At 45.9% G+C, this 25,517-nt stretch overlaps 2 protein-coding genes across 5 annotated transcripts in view; one reads left to right on the top strand and one right to left on the bottom strand.

Annotated features, from left to right (window-relative positions):
- Positions 1-25,517, top strand: part of LOC142559733 (sodium-dependent glucose transporter 1-like) — a 57,875-nt gene that overhangs the window by 11,875 nt on the left and 20,483 nt on the right. Inside the window, exon 2 of the mRNA XM_075671326.1 lies at positions 5,453-5,641. The gene's annotated coding sequence lies outside the window, so the exon portion shown is untranslated. The remainder of the gene's footprint in view (positions 1-5,452; positions 5,642-25,517) is intronic.
- The window catches only part of LOC142559732 (sodium-dependent glucose transporter 1A-like), a 253,170-nt gene continuing 249,949 nt past the window's right edge, over positions 22,297-25,517 (bottom strand). For 3 of the 4 annotated variants that reach the window (XM_075671324.1, XM_075671323.1, XM_075671322.1), the window contains 4 exons: positions 24,883-24,979; positions 23,817-23,943; positions 23,463-23,621; positions 22,297-23,406 (listed from right to left, as the gene is read on the bottom strand). In XM_075671324.1, the coding sequence (XP_075527439.1) occupies positions 22,388-23,406; positions 23,463-23,621; positions 23,817-23,943; positions 24,883-24,957 (1,380 nt within the window). In that variant the 5' untranslated portion in view covers positions 24,958-24,979 and the 3' untranslated portion in view covers positions 22,297-22,387. Of the gene's footprint in view, positions 23,407-23,462; positions 23,622-23,816; positions 23,944-24,882; positions 25,083-25,517 lie in introns of all 4 variants that reach the window. The other variant, XM_075671321.1, reaches the window with a different exon arrangement.

A 25,517-nucleotide genomic window follows, 5' to 3' on the forward strand; every position in this document is an offset into this window, starting at 1 on the left:
AAAACGATATTGCAATTCTGTGAATTGTATATGATAGTACATCTAAAGCGGACAAAATTGATATGCTACACATGAATCTAAAAGAAAGTTGAGTAATATGAAAATACAGCTTTTATAAACTCTTGTACACAACGTAACAAATTCATGAAAGATATAATTTGACATATCGAATATGTCCGCTTTGAATGATCTAATGGATGCCATATACAGAACCGGGATATCTGTTTTCGACGCAGAGCTATTAATTTATAAACTTCGTGCGTCTACCTTTCTTCAAGCTTCCGAATTTTCGAAATTTCTTTTCATAAAATTCAGGCCCTGGTTCGAAATTCCGCTTTCAACAGTCACTAGAATTTAACTTTCTCTCTCAAATACAATAAACTTCATTAATATCGGTCCACGGATTATCTCAGAAAAGCGTTTTTGCGTTTTAAATGTATTTGAATAGGCCGCGTCAAGTTGGGTCCGAGCGGAAGCTTTAGCTCGGGTGCTCCTATTTAAATACATGAAAAGGCGAATTCGTTTTTCTCGGCAACCACGGCATTAAATTTGACGAGGTTTGTTGCATTAAAAAAACTCAATATCTAGTGATTGTTTGTTTCTAAGTTGTGATTTAGGTAGTCAATTCTTTTATTAAAAAGTGGCACAAATCGAGAACTTTTCAGAAAGCGAAACTACCAAGTTTGCAACTCTGCAACTCAGCAAGGAAATATGAGACCACAATTCTGTGAATTGTATCTAATAGTGCATATAAAGCGGACAAAATTTATACGTTACACAGGAATCTAAAAAAAAACTTAGTAATATCTGGGTGTCTACCAAGCTGACATTTCCAAATTCCCCGTGTTTTCCAGGTTTTCACTGAGTGCGTTTGCAAAAAGTCCCCCAGTGACACAGAACTTTGTTTTATGTCAAGACGGGCTGACACAATGTCGCCAAATGCTGTCACTCTCTGGTAAGCATATTAAAAATAAAAATAAAGACTTAATTCAGTTTTAATAGTAAGGAGTAATGTTTGCTTTATTCAAAAAGAAAACAGAAGGGAGGGGTTAGTAAAATGCACAGCGAATCAAATAGCTTCGGAAAAAATGTTTAAGCCCATTGCAAATAGAGTCGAACATTCTCAAATACGAATAAAAAAAATGCATACTGAATATTTTCGAATATGAGCTATTTCTATCAACTGATAGCAAGCTCATTGGTCTCGTATGAGGCCCGAAATTTGACAAAGTGACATTCTCTCTCAGCAGCTGGAAAGTCAACCTCAACTATCCTGACACACTCTCAGCCTGCACACAACGCTTCAGTGTTGCGTTTCCCTGCTTTAAAGAGTTTATTTTGGTTTGGATGAGGGACACCTGCATCTCGGTGTCAGCCAACACTTTGCTTTTTGAGCTCAAGCTCCTTCAAGGAAGCCGCGCCACACTTCCTTGCCCGTTCATACCTCAACGCTTAGGTCGTTTCTGTTCTAGTCCTCCTTCCACTGCTCATTTGCCCCGACGCACCATTTGAAGCATCCCTTCGCTCAGCAGTACAGTCAACGTCCAATTTGAGTCACTACGGGCTGCGAAAAGATCGGAAAAATCGGGCAGTTCGGAAAAAATGAACAGATGTCTTTTACTGCCCTTGAGGGCTCAAATCCTCACAGGCACATCCGAAAAAGCTCTGAAGGCCTGCCAGTACACTTTCGATGCTCGTACTGCGACAGGAGATGGCAGGTGCACGCGTGTAATTAAGGATTATTTCTTTTTTCCTAAACAGCACGACTTCCGGAAAGGTTTTCCTTGCGACGCGCGATTGCTAGAATTTACGACTGACTTGCATTTCAACATGAACGTTTATAACTTACAAACTGACTTTACCTTTTTAAATTTCGCTAAAGCTTTCGACCGCATGGCACATTCCCGCTTGTTCTCAAACTTGTCTGCTCTTTGCCTTGAATCTCTAAACCTGTCGTGGCTCCATAATTTTTTTTCTTTCCGCCACCAGTTCGCTACGGTTAACAATGTCAGCGTTGCCATTTGTTGGGCGTGTTGGTAAACTGAAAGCATATTTAGCGCCAGCAAACAAGGTTGTTTGCTGGCGCTAAACAAGGGTGTTGTCGTCTCCCTTCCGTCCTTGTTTGCTGGCGCTAAATATGCTAACAATTTCACCTCTTCGCTCTGCGGCGTATCATCTGGCGTACCTCAAGGCAGTGTTCTTGGCTCTTTATTGCTTTTGATATACATTAACGACTTGCCCGCTCATATATCTTCCTCCTTACGACTTTCTGCTGATGACTGCATCATTTACCGCTCAACTAATTCTATGGATGATCACCTCGCTTTCTAAAGTGACCTTAACCACATTTCAAACTGGTGTACTAAATGGCAAATGACGCTTAACTCGACTAAATGCAAAGTAATCTCTTTTAGTCGCAAGCGTACAAATTCTTAGTTCTCGTACCTCATCGATAGCACAATAGCATATCGGGTATCAACATACAAGTATTTAGGCGTTCACCTCACGAGTAATCTTTCATGGGCCACGCACATTCAGAACGTTTCTGCCAAGGCTTCCAGATCATTAGGGTACCTGCGCCGGAACTTGCGGAACTCCCCCAACATAGTAAGAAAATTGGCTTACCTAACAATTGTGCGACCGCAACTAGAATTTGCACCAGCTATCTGGTCCCCATATCAAAACTACCTAATCAGTATGCTAGAATCTGTACAAAATAGAGCCACCCGTTTTATTACACTGAACTACACTCCCCGTTCGAGCATAACGCATATCAAACTTGATACCCCTCGCGAACCATTATATTTTCGTCGTTCCCTTGTACTTTTATGCCTATTTCACAAATATCATTACAGCACCAGGCCGTCTCCATTACCTCTGGAAGCACCTTGCCGCATTTCGCGTCGACTACGCAATCGGTTTATCATAAAGCGCACGCACGGAATCCCTCAGTTCATCAGCACTTCAACGCGCTATTGCTCTTTGGAATAATCTTTCCCGATTCTATCGCATCCATCTGTGACCACCAATCATTCCACGATCAGCTGCGGAAACATTTTGCTAAAGAGAGACGTCGTCACTTGGGTCTCTTTAGTTGGTTCTCATTTCCATTCTCCTTGCTATTGCGGTATGCCTTGTTATCCTCTGCATCTTACATCAATTACATTTCTTGTACGACCATTGTTATTTCTTACCATATGCATCGGCCACATATGACGCATTCATGTTACTCATGGTATAATACGATGTTCTTTGCGCCTATGTATATTTTTTTTGTTATCATTTGCTCTGAACAATTTTTCCCCTTCTTTTTCCGCATCTTGCGTCGTAACTTGATACTTGTTCGTATACTGTTTATGCCGTTTTTTGTCCCACTTACTCTAATGTCCTTCTGGACCATGTAAGGTATTTTGAATAAATAAATAAACGCATACTGGGTCCCGTGACAATTGCTCCTTTCCACACTTGTTAAGCTTCGCCGCGTATGCTTCACGGCGCATGTTTCACCGCGTAGTGAGGCGAAGCTTTTTCGGAAGCCAGCATAATTCAACGCGTCGTGCTTTCCAAGCTTCGAAGCCACTGGCAAGGATTACAAAGCCCGAGACAGCGTCATTGTTACCAGCGGCGAATTACTAACAGTAGCGCACGTCGAGGTAGCTAGGCCTAGCGTTGCCGCGGTGGTCGCTACGGCTGCCAGCAGATCTGCGTGCGAGGGCATCGGTTCGATGCGGCGAGATAATCAAAGTGACAGCGGTGATGCTTTTGACTAATGCCGTTTCCGACCTGGGGTCACGGCAAAAGGTCCGGAAAATCGGACGGCGAAGAGTTCTTTCGTCCGAAATTTCATAAGTTCTTATGCATCGACTCTATGGAGCACGTGGTGATACCGCGAAGCCGTCCGAATTATCGGGCATGTCCAAAAATCGGGCGTCCTGAAAATCGATCGTTGACTGTACACTGACTACTCCTCCAGCCGACGACACGGCGTCAAAGACGATTCGTTATTATTCCTCTCTGTTACTCCCCCCCCCCCCAAGCCAGCATTTGCACTACTTTCATTCCCTTTCAATAAAATTACAGCTAATTTTCCCTGATAGAAACACACATTCCCCGAGTTTTCCCTGAGTATTTCCAGACTATTCGAAATCCCTGAGAATTCCCCGTTTACCCGGTTTTCCCGTTTGGTAGACACCCTGAATATGGAAATACAGCTTTTGCAGAGTCGTTGCACACCGCGTAACGAATTCACGTAAGATATAAGATGGCATATCGAATTTGTCCGCTTTCAATGATATAGTGGATGCGGTTTACAGAACCGCGATATCTGTCCTTGATGCAGAGCTATTATTTTGTAAAATTCGTGCTCCTATACTTTCAAACTTTCGTATTTTTGAACGTTCTTGTTACAATATTCAGGCCCTAAATAGAAATTCCGCTTCCAACAGTCACTACAATTTACCTTTCTCTCTCAAATGCAACAAATTTCAGTAAAACCGGCCCAGGGGTTATGTCAGAAAAACGTTTCTGCGTTTTACACGCACTCCAGTATAGGCCGCGTCGATAAAAGGCTGCTTCGGCGGCGGCGCTTGATGAGCACCCGCCATGGAGCCCCGAGCGCTCTTTGCCGACGTAGCTCGCCGGGAACCGTGTCTAACCATGTTTAACAGAGCTTTCGCTCGCATATAACTAGGTTGAAGCCACGCTGAAGCACAGCCACATTTTTTATGCACTCGTGTGATGCATCCAGTATCATGTTTCTGTGCCCGCCGCGAATTTAGTTGCGTTTTTTTGTCTGTGTTTGCGTAGCCAAATAAGCACAACTCACTCGGAGTCATTCACAAAATATATTTTTGCTCGGGGCTTGGTTGGACCCTGACTCGCCAAAATTGTGCTCGGCCGAGCTCACAGGGACTCGCCACATTTTTACTCAACCGGGCTCGCTCGAATTCATCGAAATAAAACTCGGCTCGTGGTTGCGCAAGCGCCGCATAACAACACTCAGAGGTGGCGGTAACTCATCCGACGGCGATGCTAAACTTGTAGAAATACGAAATGCCACTTAAGATTACCAAAGCTGAATTTTCCTGAGTGCATGCTCAGAAACTAATGCTGCTTTTGTCAAGCATGAGGTCGCCTCTTCCACTTATGCCACAGCGGCTGCATAACGGTAGCAAATAAAAAAAAAACTTTAGTCATTTCGCTACATTAATGGACTGAAAAGCCCAAGCGAATTCTTTTCCAGCAATAAGTATGCTTGTTAACAGCATGAAGCTGACCATAATGTTTTTTTTTTTGTTTTAGAATGCACGCCCATTCAGGACGAACTAGATGGATGTATGGTCTGACTCCTGAGCGCTGCCATGTTTCTAAGAAATCGGTAGCGGCGTTTTTCATCCGGCAGCAATGTACGAAGCGAGTGGGCGACTAAAAGTACATCTGCAATCCTTTGCAGTGCACCGGCAACTGGCGCCTCATCACAGCTAGATTTATCGCCGGAACAGATACCCCGGAGTCGGCGCAGAAGGCTGGCTGCTGATCCACGGCTGGCTTTATAAGCGCTGGAATTCTGGTCGCCTGTGCAGTCCGGCAGCAGTGTACGAAGCGAGTGGGCGACTAAAAGTACATCTGCAATCCTTTGCAGGTAAGCAAAACATATCCCCGTGCTACTTTCCTTGCTTTCTTACACTGCTGCCGGACAACTGACTTGACTTTACTTTGAAACTTGTTGCCTGAAGTTTCTTGCCATGAGTAAGGATGACAAGAAAGATGTTTCGACACTAATATCTGATTTTCAACCGGAAATACGTGCTGAGATAAGGTCGCTGAAAGAAAGCTTAAAATTCTGCAGTGATACATGTGATGATGTGAAAGAAATAGGAACCGACATTAAGGCACTCAGAGCCGAAATAAAAACACTAGTTTCCCAGAACGAAAAACTAAAGACCGAGAACCAACGGCTTGAAAAGAAAATTGAAGAACTTGAGCAATATCAAAGAAGTAACAATCTCGAAATAAAAGGTGCACCCGAGGAGCTTGACTCAACTATCGTGATTAAAAAGATAGGTGATCTCGTAGGCGAGCCAATCTGTGATAGTGATATTGACATCTGCCACAGGGTATCCACGACAAAAAAGACTGAACGAAACATTGTTGTCCGGTTCATTTCATGCACAAAACGTAATGCGCTACTCGCGAAATCAAAGAAGCAGAAGATGGTTTCGACTGACCTAGGTCATAAGGGCACAGAAAGTGCTGCATATGTTAACGAGCACCTGACACGACAGAACAAGCAGCTCCTTGGTGCAGCCATAGCAAAAAAGAAATCCGCAACATGGAAATATGTATGGACGAGTGGAGGAAAAATTCTGGCTCGCAAAGATGAAACGTCAGATGTAATCCGCATAACAAGTACTGCTGACTTAGATCTCATCAAGTGAAAAAATGGAGGACAAAATGGACAAAAATTATTTTTTCTTGTCAATGGAAAAAACAGCACGGATGAGTAGTGATGCTTGTTCTAGATCTGGTTTTACCTTAATACATCAAAATATAAGAAGTCTTAAGAATAAGAAGGAAGAATTTGATATATTTTTGCGTTCTCTTCATGCTGACCCTGATGCAATACTGTTCACAGAGACATGGCTGTGTAATATTGACATGTCTCCTGAATATCCCAATTATTCTGCAGTGCGATTGGATCGCGCTGGAAGAGGCGGAGGGTTAGCTATATACATGAAGCAGCAATATTCCTTTCAAGTACTTGATGGTCTTTCTATGAGTGGTGGTGACATAGAATGTCTTGCGATAGAAACGAACTCGTTTCTGCTTACTGTAGTATACAGACCCCCAACTGGATACAAGCGCCGTTTTCTAAGCCATTTAGAACAACTTATGCATTGTTTTAATGACATAAAAAACCATATTTCATCATGGGTGAAGTGAACATTAATATGATGAGTCAAGATTTGCATGCGCTTGATCTGATAAACCTTATAGCATCCTATGGATGTGAAAATGCTATTTTAGAGCCTACCCGTGTCACTCACAACAGCTCCACATCTATCGATGTCTGTATAACAAGCGTAAACAAAAACGATTACAACGCAGGCATATTGTGCTCAGGCTTTAGTGATCACCTACCTATATATATTTGTACACAAAACTTATTCATTAAAGAAAAACGTCCAAATCTCCCGCGATATAGAAGTATTGATGACAAAACTCTTCTTAAGTTTAGCGAATTAATTAAACGAGCTGACTGGCCACGTGTGTATGTGCAAGAAAATCCAGATAAAGCATATGACACTTTCTTAGAAATCTTCGTTCAATGTTACAACACTGCTTTTCCGCTACAACAGTTCAAAATAAGAAAGGGTAAAAATAGAAAGCCATGGATAAATAGTGACCTTTTAAAAAGAATCAAGCAAAAGAACGCACTTTTTCACAGATTTCTAGCTACCAGAGATATTACAATATTGCGAGAGTTCAAACAATTTCGCAACAGGTTAAACAGGGACACTAGAAAAGCAAAAATAGCCTATTATGAAGTAATGTTCTCGCGCATAAAGTCAGATCCTGCAAAAGTATGGAAGCAAGTTAATCCTTTAACTGGAAGAACAGTGTCATGCAATACACCCAAAGAAATAAAAGTTAATGACATTATTTTAGAAGGCAGGGAGCTTGCGAATGCAATTAATCATTACTTCGTGAATGTGGCTGTTAGCGATGAGGATACAATGCAATATGAAATTGAACTAGGTAACCAGGTGAATTCTCTCGTGTTGAACGAGGTATCACAAGAAGAAGTCCGCAGATACATAGCAGAACTAAGGACCAACATTTCAAGTGGTTACGATGACGTAAGAGTGGCTCCAGCTAAGGCTGTTGCATCTATACTTAGCCCGGTATTAGCATATCTTATAAATTTTTCGTTTCTGGAGGGAACTTTCCCAACAAAACTTAAAGTGGCGAAAGTTACTCATATCCATAAAGGCGGCATTACTTCTGAATTAACAAATTATCGACCGATATTCGTGCTACCAGTCTTCTCGAAAATATATGAAAAAATGCATAAACAACCGTCTTACGAAATATCTCGACAAACACAGCCTATTATCACCATATCAACATGGTTTTCGAAAAAACAAAACGACGGAAGAGGCTCTAATAAGTGTAAAAAACCACATATTAGAAAATATTTAAAATAATATGTTCACTTTGGGTGTCTTCTTTGATCTGCGTAAAGCTTTCGATTCAGTTGACCATCATATTATATTGCTGAAATTAAGCCGCTATGGAATTCGTGGTGTTGTCCTGGACTTATTTAAAAGCTATTTATCATCAAGATATCAATTTGTTGGCATAGACAATGTAGAGTCCCAGTACTTAAGCGTAATAAAAGGAGTTCCACAGGGATCTATATTAGGTCCCGTGCTTTTCCTTCTATATATCAATGATATTACAGATATTCAATATACACCGGAAATTACAATGTTTGCTGACGACACTAGCCTGTTCTTCACAGGATATACTATTCATGAAGTAGAAGCTTCAGCAAATCTATACCTCGCTAAACTTTCAGGTTGGCTAACAAAAAATAAACTAAAACTAAACACACAAAAAAGTAAATTTGTTATGTTCAGGCCTATAAACAAGCACATCCGCGGTAATGTAATAATTTATTATAATGACCAACGCATCAAACACGTAAACACACAGAAATTCCTAGGATTCTGGTTCCATGAACACCTGTCATGGACACCACACGTGCAACATCTCTTAACTGATCTGGCTCGCTCTGTAGGATGCCTCAATAAAATCGGTTCCCTTCTCCCTTCGTGGTTAACTAAATCACTCTACTATACGTTATTTTACTCGAAACTACTATACGGAATGGCGGTGTGGGGAACAACTAAAACAAATTATGATAGGTTAATAATCCTGCAGAAGCGCGTGCTTCGTATTCTGGAAAAATATAAAGGTCATGCCAAGGACCTAGCCACTGAACCACTTTTTCTCAAACATGAAATTTTTCTGAAACATGAAAAAGCAGCTGCAGCGGCAATCCACCGCTCTGTTCTGGCTCGATACCGCCGTCTTTCGGGCGACCCACCGACGTCAGCAAAGGGTGGAAGGAAGGAAATCAACTTTATTCAGGTCCTGCAGGCCACGAGAGCTTCGGGCTCTCATGGAGTGGGCGTCTCCCACGACGGAACCGGGAGGTTGAGTTTCCTGGCGGCGTCGTGGACCTGCTGGACGGCCCAGAGTTGGGGAGCGAGTTCTTCGCTCCGGATTGCCTCTTCAAACTTGCGCTTGTCCTGTTCGTAGTTTACGTGAGCTTGCGAGCACGGCCAGAGTAAATGATAAACGTTAAGGGATGTATTGCAATTGGTGCAATAAGACTTGTCGTAGAGCTCAGGCATGTAATGGTGTAATCTGTTTTGAGTGGGGTATGTGTCTGTTTGTAGCATTCTGAGTGTAACTGCTTGAGCTCGAGTGAGCGTGCGGTGTGGCGTGCTATATTGTCTGCGTTGTAGGTAGTAGTGTTTAGTGACTTCGTTGTATGTAGTGGGCGCGTCCTTATTCTCCGAGTGGTCGGGTGAAGCCGCGCGGTCTGTTAGCGCGCGCGCAGCCTCGTGTGCCGCCTCGTTAAGGTTGGGGACGTCGCCGAGCTTTGGTCCTAAGTGTGCCGGGAACCAGTATATGAAGTGTTTCTTAATCTCTTTCTTTGATGGCGTATGCAATGTCACCACTCCCCGGTTGGGTGGCGGGAGATTTGAATTTCGAAAAAGGTATTCGGACACCTCACATGCGATTTTCTCGTAAACTATGTCTTTTATTGGCACGAAACAAGCTTTGCGAGGTTTCTAGGATGGTATTTAAACAGTCCACGCTGACTTAGTATTCGCCTTTGGTGTCCCTTTAAATGAGGAAAAGGCGATTCACATTGTTCAAGTACAGAAAAGTCACTCAGATCCTATGTGTGGAGGGTTTAAAGTCTACCATTTTCAAATGCGCTACCAGGCAGTCTCTCTAGCGCAGATGTACGTCGAAGCCAACTTTTAATGGACTTAAGCCATAAATGGCTGTTGATGTTAGCTGTAGCCAACCTATTGAAAGATGTAGGGCCACCAAAAACGGGAACGAAAGCGGGAGGAGTGATGCTGACTTGTTGGCGTCACTACAGCATTATTAATTTTTTTCATTGATCACCAGCTGTCAGCGCACTCCTTTATCCGAAGTAAACACCCCGGAATTTAGCTTTTATTGCCCTAATTAAATGGACAAAAATTTGAATGTGAGGATTTTCAGGCATATATAAGTTCATATGTTCTATAAGTTCTATGTTCATATGTTCATAGTTCATATGAACTATGACTTATGAACTAAAGGAAAGCTCAAGATGAAGAAGTAAACATGTCGCTAATATAGCTATAGATTCCCTACAGCACAACTGAAACTCGCTAGTTTTATTCTTAAGCTTGCGTATAGCAAAGACATTCGAGGAACTTTATTTAAAGTAAACATTCAACTTAAGTGTTCTAGCTCAACCTTCACAACGTCGAGCTGTTGCACTGATTCTCAAAAATAAGCACTACAGAATAATTGAATAGGTTAACATGTAGTTGATTAGTATATTCCGACAGCTTATCTGTTTTCAAGTCCCCGTAACCAGCCTGAAGCATTCGGCATCAAATCAAATCAAACGTTTATTTTGCAGGAAGAATACAAAATTTCCCTGCGGGAGGCAAAGACTAAAGGCGAGAAAGCCTGACGAGGTCTTGGCCCCCTGATGAACAAGACAGTCTACAGCAGTTGACACGACTCAATATACGATTCATTATGTACGATGCATCTGCTTCTCTACATCGGATCACATACGTATTTATTTATACGTGTATATGCAACACGCTCTACAATACATTATACATTTAAAAAAGATATATTGATATGAAATCTAACAAATCTTTTTTTTAATTTTCGCAATTTCCAGCAACAAATATATATACATATATATATATATATATATATATATATATATATATATATATATATATATATATATATATATATATATATATATATATATATATATATATCGGTATCGAGCCAGAACAGAGCGGTGGATTGCCGCTGCAGCTGCTTTTTGGTCAAGTGGCGTTGACCATTCCGGCATCCCGCGACATTTCTTTGCTACTTGCAGTTTAAGCGAGTTTCGCGTACCGGCAAAACCAGCGCAACATTACACGATAACGAAACTACTGAAACGCTATAGCGTGGGCGACGCAGAGTCGAGCGAAAAGGAAACCTTTCGACCGAACGCGTCGTTGTCAAGGGTAATTTAAACGATTTTCAGAGCGCAGCTCTTTGCCACCCGTTCCTGCGTTTCGCGTCGCCGTCAGCCTCGTCGTAACCAAGGTCATATTCCGCGCGCTGGAGAGATGGCAGCTGCCGTCTCTCGCGCGCGGGGCGAGTCTTGCTCTCACCTTGTCATACATTTCCATACAATAATTACTAGAGGGAACTCTGGCACTAGTGGCTACGAGAGCTGCAGGGGGAGCGGTTGTACGAGCATGGCAGTAATGGGAAGTACACGGATTTGCCTAAATCTCGTCCTTATGACTTCAAGCGGCTTTTTAAACTCGTCATCTTCAACAATGTAAAGCGTAATAAGTAATTAAATAGAGATTAATAAAATTGTCCGACGGCAGGATTTTAACAGAGGACCACTAGCACAGAAACCGGATATTGAAACCATTAAGCCAATGACGCTTTTTTCCCCTTTGTTTCCACCTTGGCTACAAGCCTCAAAGGAGCTTGTAATCATAGATCACACTCATTGTATATGTGTTAAAGTATTGGGCATTGACACCATATCTTCATCAAAGTGGATCTTCTTGTACACGTCACGTGCTTTCACAACCATTTCCACAAAATATTCAAACGCAGATAGGCCTTTAACATCACAGTGTCTATATGCTAACAGACTGGGCCAGGCTGCATGCAGCCCGAGTAAAAAGGTAACGACCGTCTGTTCAAAATCCCGCTAGGGCGGTAAAAAACGAATGCCATGGGGATTGAGGGGTAGGTCTATTTTTAAAGTTCTCTGTAATATATCCCAAAAGAATATGGCATTATTACAATCAATGAAAACATGTTGGATCGTTTCGGCTTTGTTGCACAGAAAGCATCTGCTTCCCCATGGCGCAAAAATCCCTCTTTCTTTTAACCACGTTTTAACAGGCAAGGTTCCCGTGTGAAGCTTGACGAAAGATGTTTTAACGTTTGCCGGTATCCATATGTCTTTAACCTTTTCAAGTACGTCTTGCCCAGGCCCTTCTTGAAGCAATAACCGATACAGTGGTGCAAATAACACACTCGCAATAAGATCCTTGATAAGATGCTTTCTTTTTACATTGGAGAGGTCCTCAAGGGAAAATCATGCCCTAAGAAACTGATACGACGTCTCAACTTCACGCAAGAACCGTGAAATTGTATAATGAGGATCAATGGCTGAAGAAACGAACAAATCAGGCATAGAAACTGTTAACATGGCTTAAAAAGAAACAACACAACACAGGTCTCTTTTGTCACTTATCAATATGAAACGTGATACAACCAGCTGAAGAAACAAGTGGCACACCGACAGACCACCTTTCTTGACTCTACGAAACAAAGTTGTCCTTGATGTTTGCTTCCACGTAGAACACCAGATAAACGTGGCAAACATTCTGTGAAATTTTTGAATGTGCTTACGTGTATAACACAGTGCCTGCAGAAGATAGATACTTTTCAAAAACGTTACAAATAGTGGCACATGCAAAAATCGGCAATTCACGGCCACGTACCCCGCGCATTTAATCCGTTTTTTCGAGCCAGAGTGATTCGTTCTCACGATACCTATCAAAAGGTACCCCCAAGTAAGTGCTAGGTGCTCTTCAAAAAGGTCAGGCGTGGCATTCCAATGGTCATGCCAAAGACCAATACTCTTTTGCTTGTTGATTTGACTGCCGCTTTTCTCGCAAAACCTTTCAGTAATTTTTAATAATGAGCTAACACTCTCCCTATCTGCAGCAAATAGAGCAACGTGATCGGCATAAGCTAGAACACGTACTTTCCACGACTGTATCTGAAACCCCCGGATTTCTGTACTATTAACCATTTTTCTACAGAGCGGCGCCAAAAATAAAGAAAAAGTAAAAGACTCAGGAGGAAGCTTTAGCTCGGGTGCTCCTATTAAATACATGTAAAATGAGAATTCTTTTTTCTCGGCAACCACGGCACCAAATTTGACGAGGTTTGTTGCATTTAAAAGAAAAACTTAAAATCTAGCGACTGTTCGTTTCTAATTTTTGAGTTAGGTCGTCAATTTTTTATTAAAAATTGGCAAAAATCGAAAATTTTGAAAAAACGAAACTATCAAGTTTACAACTCTGTAACTCAACACCGACAAATGATATCACAATTTTGTGAATTGCATCTAATAGTACATCTAAAGCAGACAAAACTGATATGTTACAAATGAATATTAAAAAATTTATTGATATGAAAATACAGCTTTTACAGAACCCTTGTAAACAACGCAACAAATTCATGTAAGATGTAAAATGACATATAAAATTTGTCTGCTTTGAATGATCTAATGGACGCCGTTTACAGAACCGCGATATCTGTTCTTGATGCAGAGCTATAAATTTGTAAACCTCATGCTTCTATTTTTTCCAAACGGTAGGATATTTGAAAATCTTTTTAACAAAATTCAAGCCCTAAATCGGAATTCCGTTTCCAACAGTCACTAGAATTTAACTTTTTCTATCAAATGCCACAAATTTCATTAAAATCGGTCCAGGGGTTATCTCAGAAAAACTTAGATGTATTTGAATAGGCCGCGTCGGAGTTGAGCCCGAGCTAAAGCTTCCTCTTAACGGACTACCCTGTCGAACGAGAGAGAGTACTTATATGCGTTGTGAAAGTTCACCATTAAGAATTAAATTGGTGCATGAGCTTTGATATACCATTTCAATGGCTTTACACATTAATTAATAAACAGAGAACACCACGTGGTACCACGTCAAAAGCTTTAGCTTTTGCAGCATCGCTACACTGAGGACAGCGTCATCGCAATATTCTAAAATGCTTCTAGCTACATGAATATTTGTAAATATTTTCCTACCCCTGATGCCGCATGTGTGATGCGACCCAACTAACTTCCGTATAACTCCCTGCAGCCTTGCTGCAAGAACTTTCACTAAAACCTTGTAATCAACATTTGTCAACGTAAATGGCCTGTATTCCGTTACTCTACGTAATATATTTCTATCTTTGCTTTTTGGGATTAGCACTGTGTGCGCACGATTGAACGATGGAGGTAAAGTCCCCCGCTCGAGTGCCTCTGAAAATACTTCATGCAATGCTGTTGCCATATCCGTCTTGAACGCCTTGTAAAATGCCGCGGTAATACCATCCGGACCAGGATATTTGCCCGAGCTTAGTTCCTCAATAGGCCCTCAATCTCTCACATACTAATATTCCTTTCTAATAAATTCGTTTCCTCTTTGCCTAGCGTCGCTATTTCTGCCAAGAAGTCATCCTCGTAGCCCGGCCCCTTTGGCTCACGAAAAGCAAACAATTCTCGATAGCAACTTTCAAATGCCGTCATGATAACTTTCTATTCTCTCAATATCTTACCATTATATTCTATTTCCAATATTTCATTTCCTCGAGCGTACGCCTTTTCATCTGACAAACCTCGCTTTGTTGGTACTTGCCCACGAGATATTTTTGATATTTTTCAGCTCGTGCACGTATAATTGCACCTCTGTATTTATCCTCCTCTAAGCTTTCTAGTTTCATTTTAATGACTTGCAGTTCTTGCGTCACCAAACACGGATTAGCTGTTTCGATTCGCACCAAGTGTTGCAGCTTTTGCCGCAGACCCTGTGCCTGTTTTTGAGCTTGATACTTCATGTGCCCACCTCTTTCTATTGCGTTAAATTTTACCCTTTGTTTAATAACTCCCATTTCTCCGCGGCACTGCGTAGTGTCATTAAAAAAAACTGCTCGATTTCTTTCTTTTTGTTGTATATATGAACACGTTATGTTCGATTAGCGTGGCGTTCAATTTCCACCTTTCCCATTCAAGTTTCCTTTTTTGCTTTTGGCCGATCTCAAACGTCACTAAACAATGATCACTGAAAGAAACAGCATCAACATCGTAGTTCTGACACAAAGGCGCAACCTCCGAACACACATACACACTCGGTCTAGTCGTGCATGACTGGTGCTCTGAAAGTGTGTGAAGTGTTGGCGACTTCCACCTCTTGCGAATTGTGCCGCATCACTTAAAAAAAATTTACTCACGCATTCTTTAAGAAACGCAACACTTTCATCATGTACACTAGCAGTGGTTGAACGGTCTTCCTGATTAAGGACACAATTGTAGTCACCCAACAAAATCAAACGCCTCTCACAATCAAAATACATACTCAATTCGCGAAAGAACAAACATCTTTCATGCGGCTTTGTAGGTGCGTAGACAAAGATAAATCTAAATTTCACCTCCCCGTAAGAAAGATCACACAAAACAAAACATCCTTGGGAGCAACTTGTAACCATTTCAACGACAATGCCAACTGAATTTTTAACAATCAAGATACACCCGGCTGATGTTCCCACCGCAGACGTGCCCGACTGCTTAAGCAAAACAATAAGCGTTAGGCCAGTCCCTAAGAACATGGACCCCAACCTCCACGAGAGCAGAAGGCAGGCGCGAGCCGAATACGTGGAAAAGACACTCGCGCTACTAGAGAAAACGGTGTACACGGATGCTGCCACGTACCCGCGAGAAGGGAAGCGCACGGCCACGGCGGTGGTGGTGGACGGCGACGGGAATCTGATCACATGTGCGACGGCAAAGGCAGCCGACACAGCGGAGGCCGAAGAAATTGCCGTGGCGCTGGCGGCAGTAGAAGGATATAGGACAGGCAGGCCTCTAAACATCTTAACAGACTCAAAGGAAGCGTGCAGAAATTACACGAGGGGCAGGATTAGCAAAGCCGCCCTCAGAATTCTTGGCGGAGCCAACTTCGCCGAGAGGAACGTTACGCACAAGTTAATTTGGATTCCGGCCCACGCAGGCATACAGGGTAACGAAAGGGCAGACAGCCTAGCTCGAGAGACCACGTGCCGAGCAGAGCAGTCGCGCGCCCCGGAGTATCACCCACACGCTTGTGAGGGAGGATACACAGAAATCTTAAACTTATACAGAGGGACGAGAGCCAAATATCCCCCACCCCACAAAGCTCTAACGCAGGAGGAAGCAACGAGTTGGCGCAGATTGCAGACAAACTCCTTCCCAAATTTATACATCCTAAACAAAATGTACCCAACACAATACAGAGACACCTGCCCATGGTGCGGGGCCACACCCACACTATACCATGTCACATGGGAGTGTAAACACAATAAATCATTCCACCAACACAATAACCCGAGTGCGGAGCAATGGGAGAGTCGGCTTACCAGCTGCGAGCTCACGGCCCAAAGGGCCTTAGTGCAGCACGCTAGTCAGGTAGCTAGGCTCAGTGGAGCCCTGGAATAGGGGCCCACCCTTGCTGGAAGAGGCTCCAAGTCGCCGGCGCCCAAGACGACCGAGACCTCGAGACGCTAAATCCTTGAAGGAACCAAAATAAAGTTTCTCTCTCTCTCTCTCTCTCTCTCCCACCGCATGGCTCACGCATACATTGTACCGTAAAGAAAATTTTGCTGCCAAGCCTTCGGTCGCCTCCTCTCTGTTAACCTTAGTCTCCTGGACAGCAAGCAGATCTAGGTCTTATTCTTGCATTATGCGTTTGACCTGACATTGCTTGCAAATAGCCCCTAGACATCGTACATTGAGCGTAACGACGCGGATTGGTGCAGGCATACAATCATAGTGATTGTAAGCGGGAACCACCAGTACAACACTTACCGTGGCTCTACCTTGCAGTGGGAATAACGGGGTGTTACTTGCCCTGACCCCGAACCGGCGACGATGACGCCGGCCGGACCCTTGGCGCCAGCAAGGCGATGCTACTGACGCTCCAGGCGTTTAACCTTGCGTTCGGCGCTGTCCTCTGTCAACTTCGGAATGACTGTTCTGGGACGCCTCCCGCGTGCCGCGGTCGCTCCTGTAGCGTCGGCTTTATCTTCGGCTGTACCACTACCTGCCACAAAGTGGCATGCGGCCATCTCCAGAGAAGACAACCTATGTGGTGATCCGAGGTTCAACGCAGGACGAAGCAGCCCTCGCGCTCACCCTCGCAGGCGAAACGCTGCAGCGAGCGGAAAAATCAGTGCGCGTTCTCGGGATACCTATTGACCGCACAGGCACAGCGGATGCGTGGCTCGCAGACCTTCGTCGGACATGGCACAACACTATGCACCTCATAAAACGAATCTGTTTCCGTATGGGCGTTGCTGGTACCGACGTATGCCGAAAGATTGTTACTGCTTTGCTGACATCCCGAGCAATATACGGAACACGCTGTTATGACGTGCTTGCTCGGCACTGGACACAGCTAGAGGTACTCCACAGATCAGCCTTCCTTGTTATCACAGGGCTCCCGAAACACACACGTGTCGAGGGGCTACATCGCTATGCGAAGTTGCCTACCCTCCGTGCAAGCATCGAAGGCAGGACACGAGGAACGCCTGAAGCACACCAGACAAGGCAGGACTGTACTGGCCTACATGGGAAAGGATATATCAACTTTGCCACAACTCCCATCCGACATCTCACCGTGGGACGACATTGCTGTCGTCGACATTACACCAACGCCCCGAAACATGGGCGCCCAACATGCGCACCGCCGGGCAGCATTCGCTGCGCATCATGCGCAGACATTGGCAAACGCGCCGCCAAGCCATGAACAAGTGTACACTGACGCAGCTTTCGACCCACGCACCAGCGAGGGAGCAATCCCCAACGACGTAGTGGGTTCTTGTGCGACACATTCAACCTTTACAACTGCTGATGCCGACGACCCAACGGAACTTGAACTCCGCGCAATGGTCTGGGCATTAGATAGAGTTCCAAGCACCACGCAAGCAAAACACATAGATATATACGCCGACTCTCAGTATGCGCTGCATGCCTGCAAGTCGCGCCACACAGCATCATTGGAAGTACTCCTAGTCAAGCAGGCCTTCAGGCGTGCGGAGGCCCACGGGCTCACTTCAACACTTCATTGGATCCCTGGTCACCAAGGCATCGAGGGTAATTAGGGAGCCCACGAGGCGGCGCGCGCCCTTCTTTCCAACCGCGTCGTCTTCCGGGATCCTTCAGAAACCCTCACAACCAGCACAAGCAGCACGACAAATGGAGTCCCGTATGACCCAGACAGAGCTCTGAGAGCAGCAGCCAACCGACGCGAGAGGGAACTCCGTGCGAGTGTGCCCTCAGACCCATAGAGTTTCCTACAAAAATACTCACACCCAGACCCACTTCCCGCGGGTCTTCCCAGGTCGGGGCAGGTGCTGCTGCATAGGCTCCGTTCCGGCTTCGTCCTCCCACCGGGTGTGCTGGAGCTGTGGCGCAACGCCACCTAGAAAAACTAGGTGGCTTTGGGTGGCGGCCGTACCGGCCACGCCGTGAAAAACACCCTCCATCTCCGTCTCCCAACTCCCTTCCATCGCAGGAACCCGGCCCTCCCACAGCCTCCGCGGACCAAGAAGCACCGCAGGCGCCACACAGGTGCCCTGACTGTGACATGACCACGCCGCCATCCGCAGCCCATCTGTTTTGGGAGTGCCAGCGACACGCTCAGCAGTGGGACCACCACCTGAGAGCGGTGCGAGCGTCGTCCTACGAGGAGTGGATTAGACCGGCAACTGGCTCGATGGATTCCGACAGGGTCATTCTGGACTCGCTCTTGGCTTTCGCCAAGGACACGCAGCTCCTAGGACGGCTCTGAATACGCCTCCCCCCCTCCGCTTCCTATTCCCCATTATAGGCCTTCGAGCCATCCCTTAATAAATCTTGTCATCATCATCATCTTCGGCTGTAGTGGTCTCGGTGCTGTCGCTCATGCCTTCCTCTTCACTTGCTTGACTTAAGCGCAGTGGTTCTTGCGTGCAGCCTGTTTGGCACGCGTCTCAGTTGCCTTCGTCAAGTCTCGGCTGTCATGCGGTGTCCCTCCAGCTTTCTCAGCGTCCGTGTCCCGGGCCTTCTCTTCGCAATGCATTGTGTTGCTGTTCGGGGCAGACTTTTCGGCTTGATCCGCGTCCATTATGTTCTCTTGGACTTGGTCTCTTGGGAGAACCGTTTTAGTTACTCTAGCATAGCTCCCTGCACAATCATTGCTTTCACGTCCAAACACCCGGTACACACCACAGCGTGGCGTCTGGCAGCCGCATCTAATGTGTCCTTGGCTGCAACACCTCAAACATAGCGGTGACCGACCCGGGGCCACAAGAAGGACGATGCCACTTCCAAACTTGAAAAGATGAGGCAGGTCGTCAAGCTCAGCACCTTCCTTAAGCATCATTCGCACTACCCTCGTCGTGAACATCGCATGTTCAAAGCCGGCGACGCACCAGTTGTCGTTCGAAACGTGAAGGGCGTCACCAATGTTGCTCAACGCTTGCCGAAAGCTCATTTGGACCCAAAGCCGACCCAGTGTACTTGCACGGTCACGTCTTGTTGGATGGGGTCAATGACAGCGCAGAAGCCCGCCCTTGACTTGAAGTCCGCCCGTTTTCACCAGAGCATCCTTACCTGCCTTGCTGAGCAACTTGACTAGCCAGATGTGGTTCATCTGGAAGGCCCCTATACCCGTGATGTTCTTGATGGTGCCAGCTTTTCCCAATGGCTCTCGAAAATCTTCCAGCCGACATGGACTTCTTCCCAGGTCACCGTGCAAAAAACGCATTGCTGCGTGCTCTCGCCTGAAGCCAATGTTGGCAGCAAAATCCTATAATCCGGGGGTGCAGAAGAAAAACTGTCACCGCGACCAACAGCGGCTGCCTCGCACGGAGCCAGCCACCACGCGTCAGTCCTTCTCGAAACCCGAACATGGAACGATTAAACCACTGACGCATGTATCGACAAGTGATGTGAAACGCCCTTATGAATTTGTCGGGGGCATGAGACACTTTGAGACGCTTGGCGCGTTTCAAAATTTTCAAAATTCAAGTGCTGGATAGTCAGGCACCTGCAACATGCTTCGCACAACGTCGTTTTCCACAGTGGAGGTGTTAGAGAGCGGAAGACAAGAGAAAGAAAAAAGATTCAAAGATAAGGTAGCAGAGATTCCCGACCTGCATAATGTTTCTCACAACCTGAAAAAAAGGTAGAACAACGTTCCGCTGCCATAGTGTTGTTCCCTTGTTCACGGAGCGAAATAGGCTTTTGAGTTTCTGCAAGTTGAGCTGCCCTACGAGAATGCGCAAACCAGACTGTACTATGAAGCACAAAGACAACTATGTCACCTGCAGAAAGGGAGCTTTTTACAGAATTCCACTCTGTTGTGGAAGACATCATTTTGGTCAGACCGGCAGGTGCTTGAATCTGCGTCTGCAAGAGCACAACAAAAAAGTCAGCAATATTGCTACAGTCGGCCACCTGGCTGTCGATTGTTCTTGTTCTTGTTCCCTAGTGAAATGGTGCAACCCACTCTGTGGGATCGGCCATGAATCGGGCGGTGAAGGAACTGTTAGCATTTTTTTAAAATAAATTCGGGTGAAATGAAATAAGTATCTTGCACTTGGGATTTAAAGTGTCTACTGTTACAGGTATACGAATAATCAATTATCTAGATATCTTTTTGAATTTTGTGAACACTATCAAACTTTTGAAGAATTCTAACATGCTATTCATTTTGTTTCACGCAGAAAGATGCAGAAGGCTTTACAAATGTTCCTCTGGCTGTAACCCAGTACGGTAGTCCTAAAGGAAAGAGTTATAGGAAGAGTCAAATTCAATCCACGCTTTTGGAACGGTTCTTCTAAAAATCTTTTTCGTTGAAGAATGAAACTGCGGTATGTCAAAAAGAAGTGTTCCAGAGATTCACTCTCTTACCTGAAGGGCACAAGGGCGATATAGCCAGACCAGACCTGTCGAGGTAAATGTTCAGTGGGGGGACTCGGCACCGTAGTCTTGCAATTATTACTTCAATTTTTCTAGAGAAGCACCATTTGTTGTTCCAAGGAAAACTGAGATGCGGGAAATCAGATGTTGCCAATGATGATTTAGCGAACTTATTTGCAGCAGTACATTTTCTGAATCGCGCCGCAGCGGTGAAAGCTGACGAAGGTAAAATGGGGATTATAGGATCATCGTGGGGATGCTATTTCGAGTGTATCTGCACATTAATTCAAGGCACAGCCAGCTTGCCGTCCTCTTTCACATCAGAATGATGTCGTGTATCGCCATCGCAACAGTTTAACCAGGGAAATCGTAGAAGCTACCGATAAAGCCGTCAGTGGCTTTATCAAAGAAAGAGCTTGAATTCTTGACATAGTCTGCACGTGGCAGCGTACCTTCGTCTTCTCTGCAGATTCGGATGGGTGTGCATATACGCTCAGGATCCGTAATGAAATCTTAGTTCAAAGTTATTGCATGTCCCGTCTCGACTTGTCCCTCGTCCTTACTGCGCTATGTTGCTTGCATATACCAGGCGTGGGACCTGAACACTTTCTTTTTCTGGGGTGCTAGCAGTAAGCGGTTGAAAAGAAGGAGAAATAGATATTATTGTAACGCTGCGGTCTAGATCCAGAATCCCCTAGCGGAATAGTCCAATGCTCTCTATCATGTCGGCGAAGCCTTCTTTGCGGCGATGGATGCGAACACCTCGAGGCAATATGCCGTGGTCTGGCGAGGCCATCCGTAGACATGGGGTTTAAGTGGCGGCACTCTTTAATTAGCCTTGGTTGTTCACACAGCTACGATATTGCACCCAGATCACCGTGCTCCCGAAGAACGGGAATCGGCTTGAGAAAAGACAGCCCTGCGATTGCTCTCACGACTCACGCCTGGCCGACTGCTCAGTCTGTCGCACCTGAACACAGCTGGATGGCGGCGAGTCATCTTAGTGAGCGTACCGCCACTGTGCAGCCAGCGCGTAGTCGCACAGCTGTCGTCCGGTGCGATTTGCGAATGGCAAGCCCAAGCGGCATCCGATACATGGCCGCTGGACCAATCTGTGAAGCTTACATGTTACTTACCTGCGTGCAATAGTACTTGTGAATGCGCCACCCGCAAGACGGAAATTTGTCTTGTGCTGTGAGTCTTCGTGAAACAAAGACGGCATTTTAAGGTTCCAATGCTCCGGGTTATGTTTATTGAACTACTGGGAAGATGATCGTGTCCTGCGGAGCGGTGCGTGTAGCTGTAGGTACGGAGACATCGCTAGAGTGAAAGCATTTCGAGAGGTTTTTCGTAAGTTCCATTAACGCACACTTCTTTATCAGCATTTAGTGTCGGCCTTTTTCGAACGTAAAAGTGCATGGCAACAAAAAAAGCTACGCACAGCAAGACCGCCACGAAACATACGTAGAGGAACAGGTTGGGACTGTGGTCTAAGAACTGACCCACTAGAAGGGGCGGCGACAGCGCGCCGATGCCTGCTGTGATTATGACGACGGACATCATCTTGTTGCTAATGTTAACGTAGGCGACAGTCCACGCGACTGCGGCCGCGTACACTGGACCTTGGCCTACGCCCGTGAGCGCGCTGCAGGCCCAGAGCACCGCGCTGTTGCTGGAGCCCCATACCAGGAACACGGCGGCCGTGACGGCGATGATGACGTGAGAGAGCACGAGCATCTGAAAAGGCGACAGCTTCACGGTGACCAGCGCGGCCGCCAGGCGGCTCGCCGCGAAGCAGAAGAAGTAGACAGCCGCTACGCGAGACGCCGCCGATTTGGACAAGTGCAGCTCGCTCTTGACGGCGAACGCGGTGAGCATCTGGGACGACGTGCACTCGAACGCCACGTAGACGCACACGTACGCGCTAAGCAGGGCCAGCACGGTGCGGCTAAAGCGCACGTCCTCGGGAGTCTCCTTCCTGCATCCGACGGTGGCATCTCCTTCCTGGGGAGGCTTGGTGTCGGCGTCGTCGATCAAGTAGAGCGCCACCATGGCAACGACCAGGGCAAGGTGGAAAGCGCTGGCTATGCCGAACGCGTAGTAGACCCGGCTCTCCTCGGTCAGGGGCTCTAACGGGCTGTAACCAGTGTCGTTCAAGGTCAAGTACTCGCTCAGGTTGGTGGCCGTCTGGTTCAGCAACGAGCCGACGTGACCCGTGGACAGGAAGGGCTCGGCGATGAGCGGTGCCACCAGGCAGCCGACGCCGAAGGCCAGATGAAAGACCTGCAGCGCCGGACTGCTGTTCTCCGGCCACAGGTTGATGATCCACACATTCGCGCCTGCGCAGTGTCGTTCGTTAGCTTTATTTCAGCTATAGCACAAACGTGGGCCTCACCGGTGTCGAAGGCACCCGAGCTGATTCCGCCGAAGAAGACCATGACGAACGCCAGTGGCAGGCTTCCACTAAGCGGAATCATGAGCACCGTCACGCAGGCCAGCACCATCATCAGTATAGACATGGTCTGCACGTTGTACGTGTCGTACAGCTTGCCTCCTGAAACACGCATCGACCGAAACACGGCTGTGTGTGCGCAACCTCGCGGTGGTTGACTCCAAGGAACGCGGTTCTTAAACTTGGTTACGCGTGAATGTTTGTCCACAGCGCGTTCGTTACGGTCGAAGATTACGAACCCATTTGATTTAATATTGGTTAGCACATCAAAAAGGTTACCTTCTCCGCGAGACTCACCTAGTAGGGAGCCGAGCAGGCCGCCGACGCAGCGTGCGGTGATGAGGTGCGACACGCTTGATATGTCCGAGTCGTAGACCTCGACCAGGTCCAGCAGCGCCACGCCAGTCAAGGCCAGGATGAGGCCCTGCACGCAACACACGACAGCCCGTTCACACACAAGTCTGCTCCATGTGTGGGCGAAATTCGTGTTCACCTCCGCTTAACTTCAGCGGCGCCCGTCAAAAGTAGCCTGGACGAATAAATAAATTGGCCCCGGGGCTGCTGAAAATTTGTAGCAGTGGCAATGGCAGTCAATGAAAGGGTACATTCACGACTGCTTGAGGTAACTTAGCCCACCGTTAGGTTAACGGTCAAATGCATGTAAATAAAACTGCCAATATATTTCCCGCCGCTCTGACTACTTTCTTTTTTATTTCTTTGTTTTACAGACTGGGGATGGGCGTATATCTTGAATAACACTTTCAGCGCTGCCAGACGGCTACTTATGTTAAAGACTATAGAGCAACTTTTGTAGCCGAAATGGCGCTCTAGAAGAATTACCTCGCTACACTATACGATGATGCGCGCATTCTGTAAAGATATATAGCTGCCGTCAATTCTGATAGCGTTCCTAATGACTTTATCTCCAAGGCGAAATTCCTTCTCATGGTGATCCGTTGGCCTTCCAAGAGCATTCGGCAATATTCGCGCATGCACGAAGCGTCAAGTAGTCGTGATGCCCAGGGAATGTGCGTCATCAATTGAATAAATCTGCGAGAATGTAAAGCGGCACGTGATGCACGCGCCTTGGGTAGTGAATACGTTGAAGGAGCGCTGTGCCCTATAAAATATTCGGCTGCCCGTAATGTGCTTTTGTTGAACTGAGTAGCAAATACTCCACAATTTATTATATTACGCTATATGCGCGTTTTCTTTTTTCACATGTAAGGCGTCTGTGCCAAAAAACACCAGCAGACACTGCACGGCCCAATGTGCAAGATATCCTCTATTTGCATAAGCACGTTGCTATCGCAAAGTACTACACGTAGGAAAGCAAAGACGATCCTCGCACAACAGCGCTCACCATTCCCAGGCAGCCCAGGCAGAGGTTGCAGGTTCGGCCCAGCTTGAGCCACAGCTGGGCGCGCGGGGACAGCATCCTTCTCGCGTTGGCACGATTCCTGTCGCAGCCAAGGGATCCACGTTTCAGGTACGGCGGTCAACTCTTTCTGTCGGGCTGGCCGTGGGACGACCGGCCATTCAGTCGCACGACAGCAGAAAGGCCTGACGTGGCGTGGCGGTTATCACGATTGCCCCCAATTAGAGGGCTGCTAAATATTGCGCTGTTACGGCAGAAATGACAGTACAAGTGAGCCCGTGCTTTCTTTCCTCCATAGCCCCGATATTTTCTTTTTTCTGCCTGATGTGCGAACAAAAGCTTCAGGCCTCGCAATTCTTGCAAAGACACACTTTATACAGGGTGTCCCAGCTAACTTTAGCCATGGTTTAAAAGTATGTCGATGCACTCTAAGACGACGCGACCAAATGCATGTTGCTGTCTGTTGTATGGAGTAAGTCACACTATTTTTTGCATTCTGCTTAATTGTATAATTATTTAGATTATTTAACCAATCAGCCTCTCTATATGGCTTTCACAGATTATGGAAAGGCATTTGGTTCACTAGAGATACCAGCAGTCATAGAGGCGTTACGTAATCA

This window comes from Dermacentor variabilis, chromosome 10 (assembly GCF_050947875.1).
Source record: "Dermacentor variabilis isolate Ectoservices chromosome 10, ASM5094787v1, whole genome shotgun sequence".
NCBI lineage: Eukaryota > Metazoa > Arthropoda > Arachnida > Ixodida > Ixodidae > Dermacentor > Dermacentor variabilis.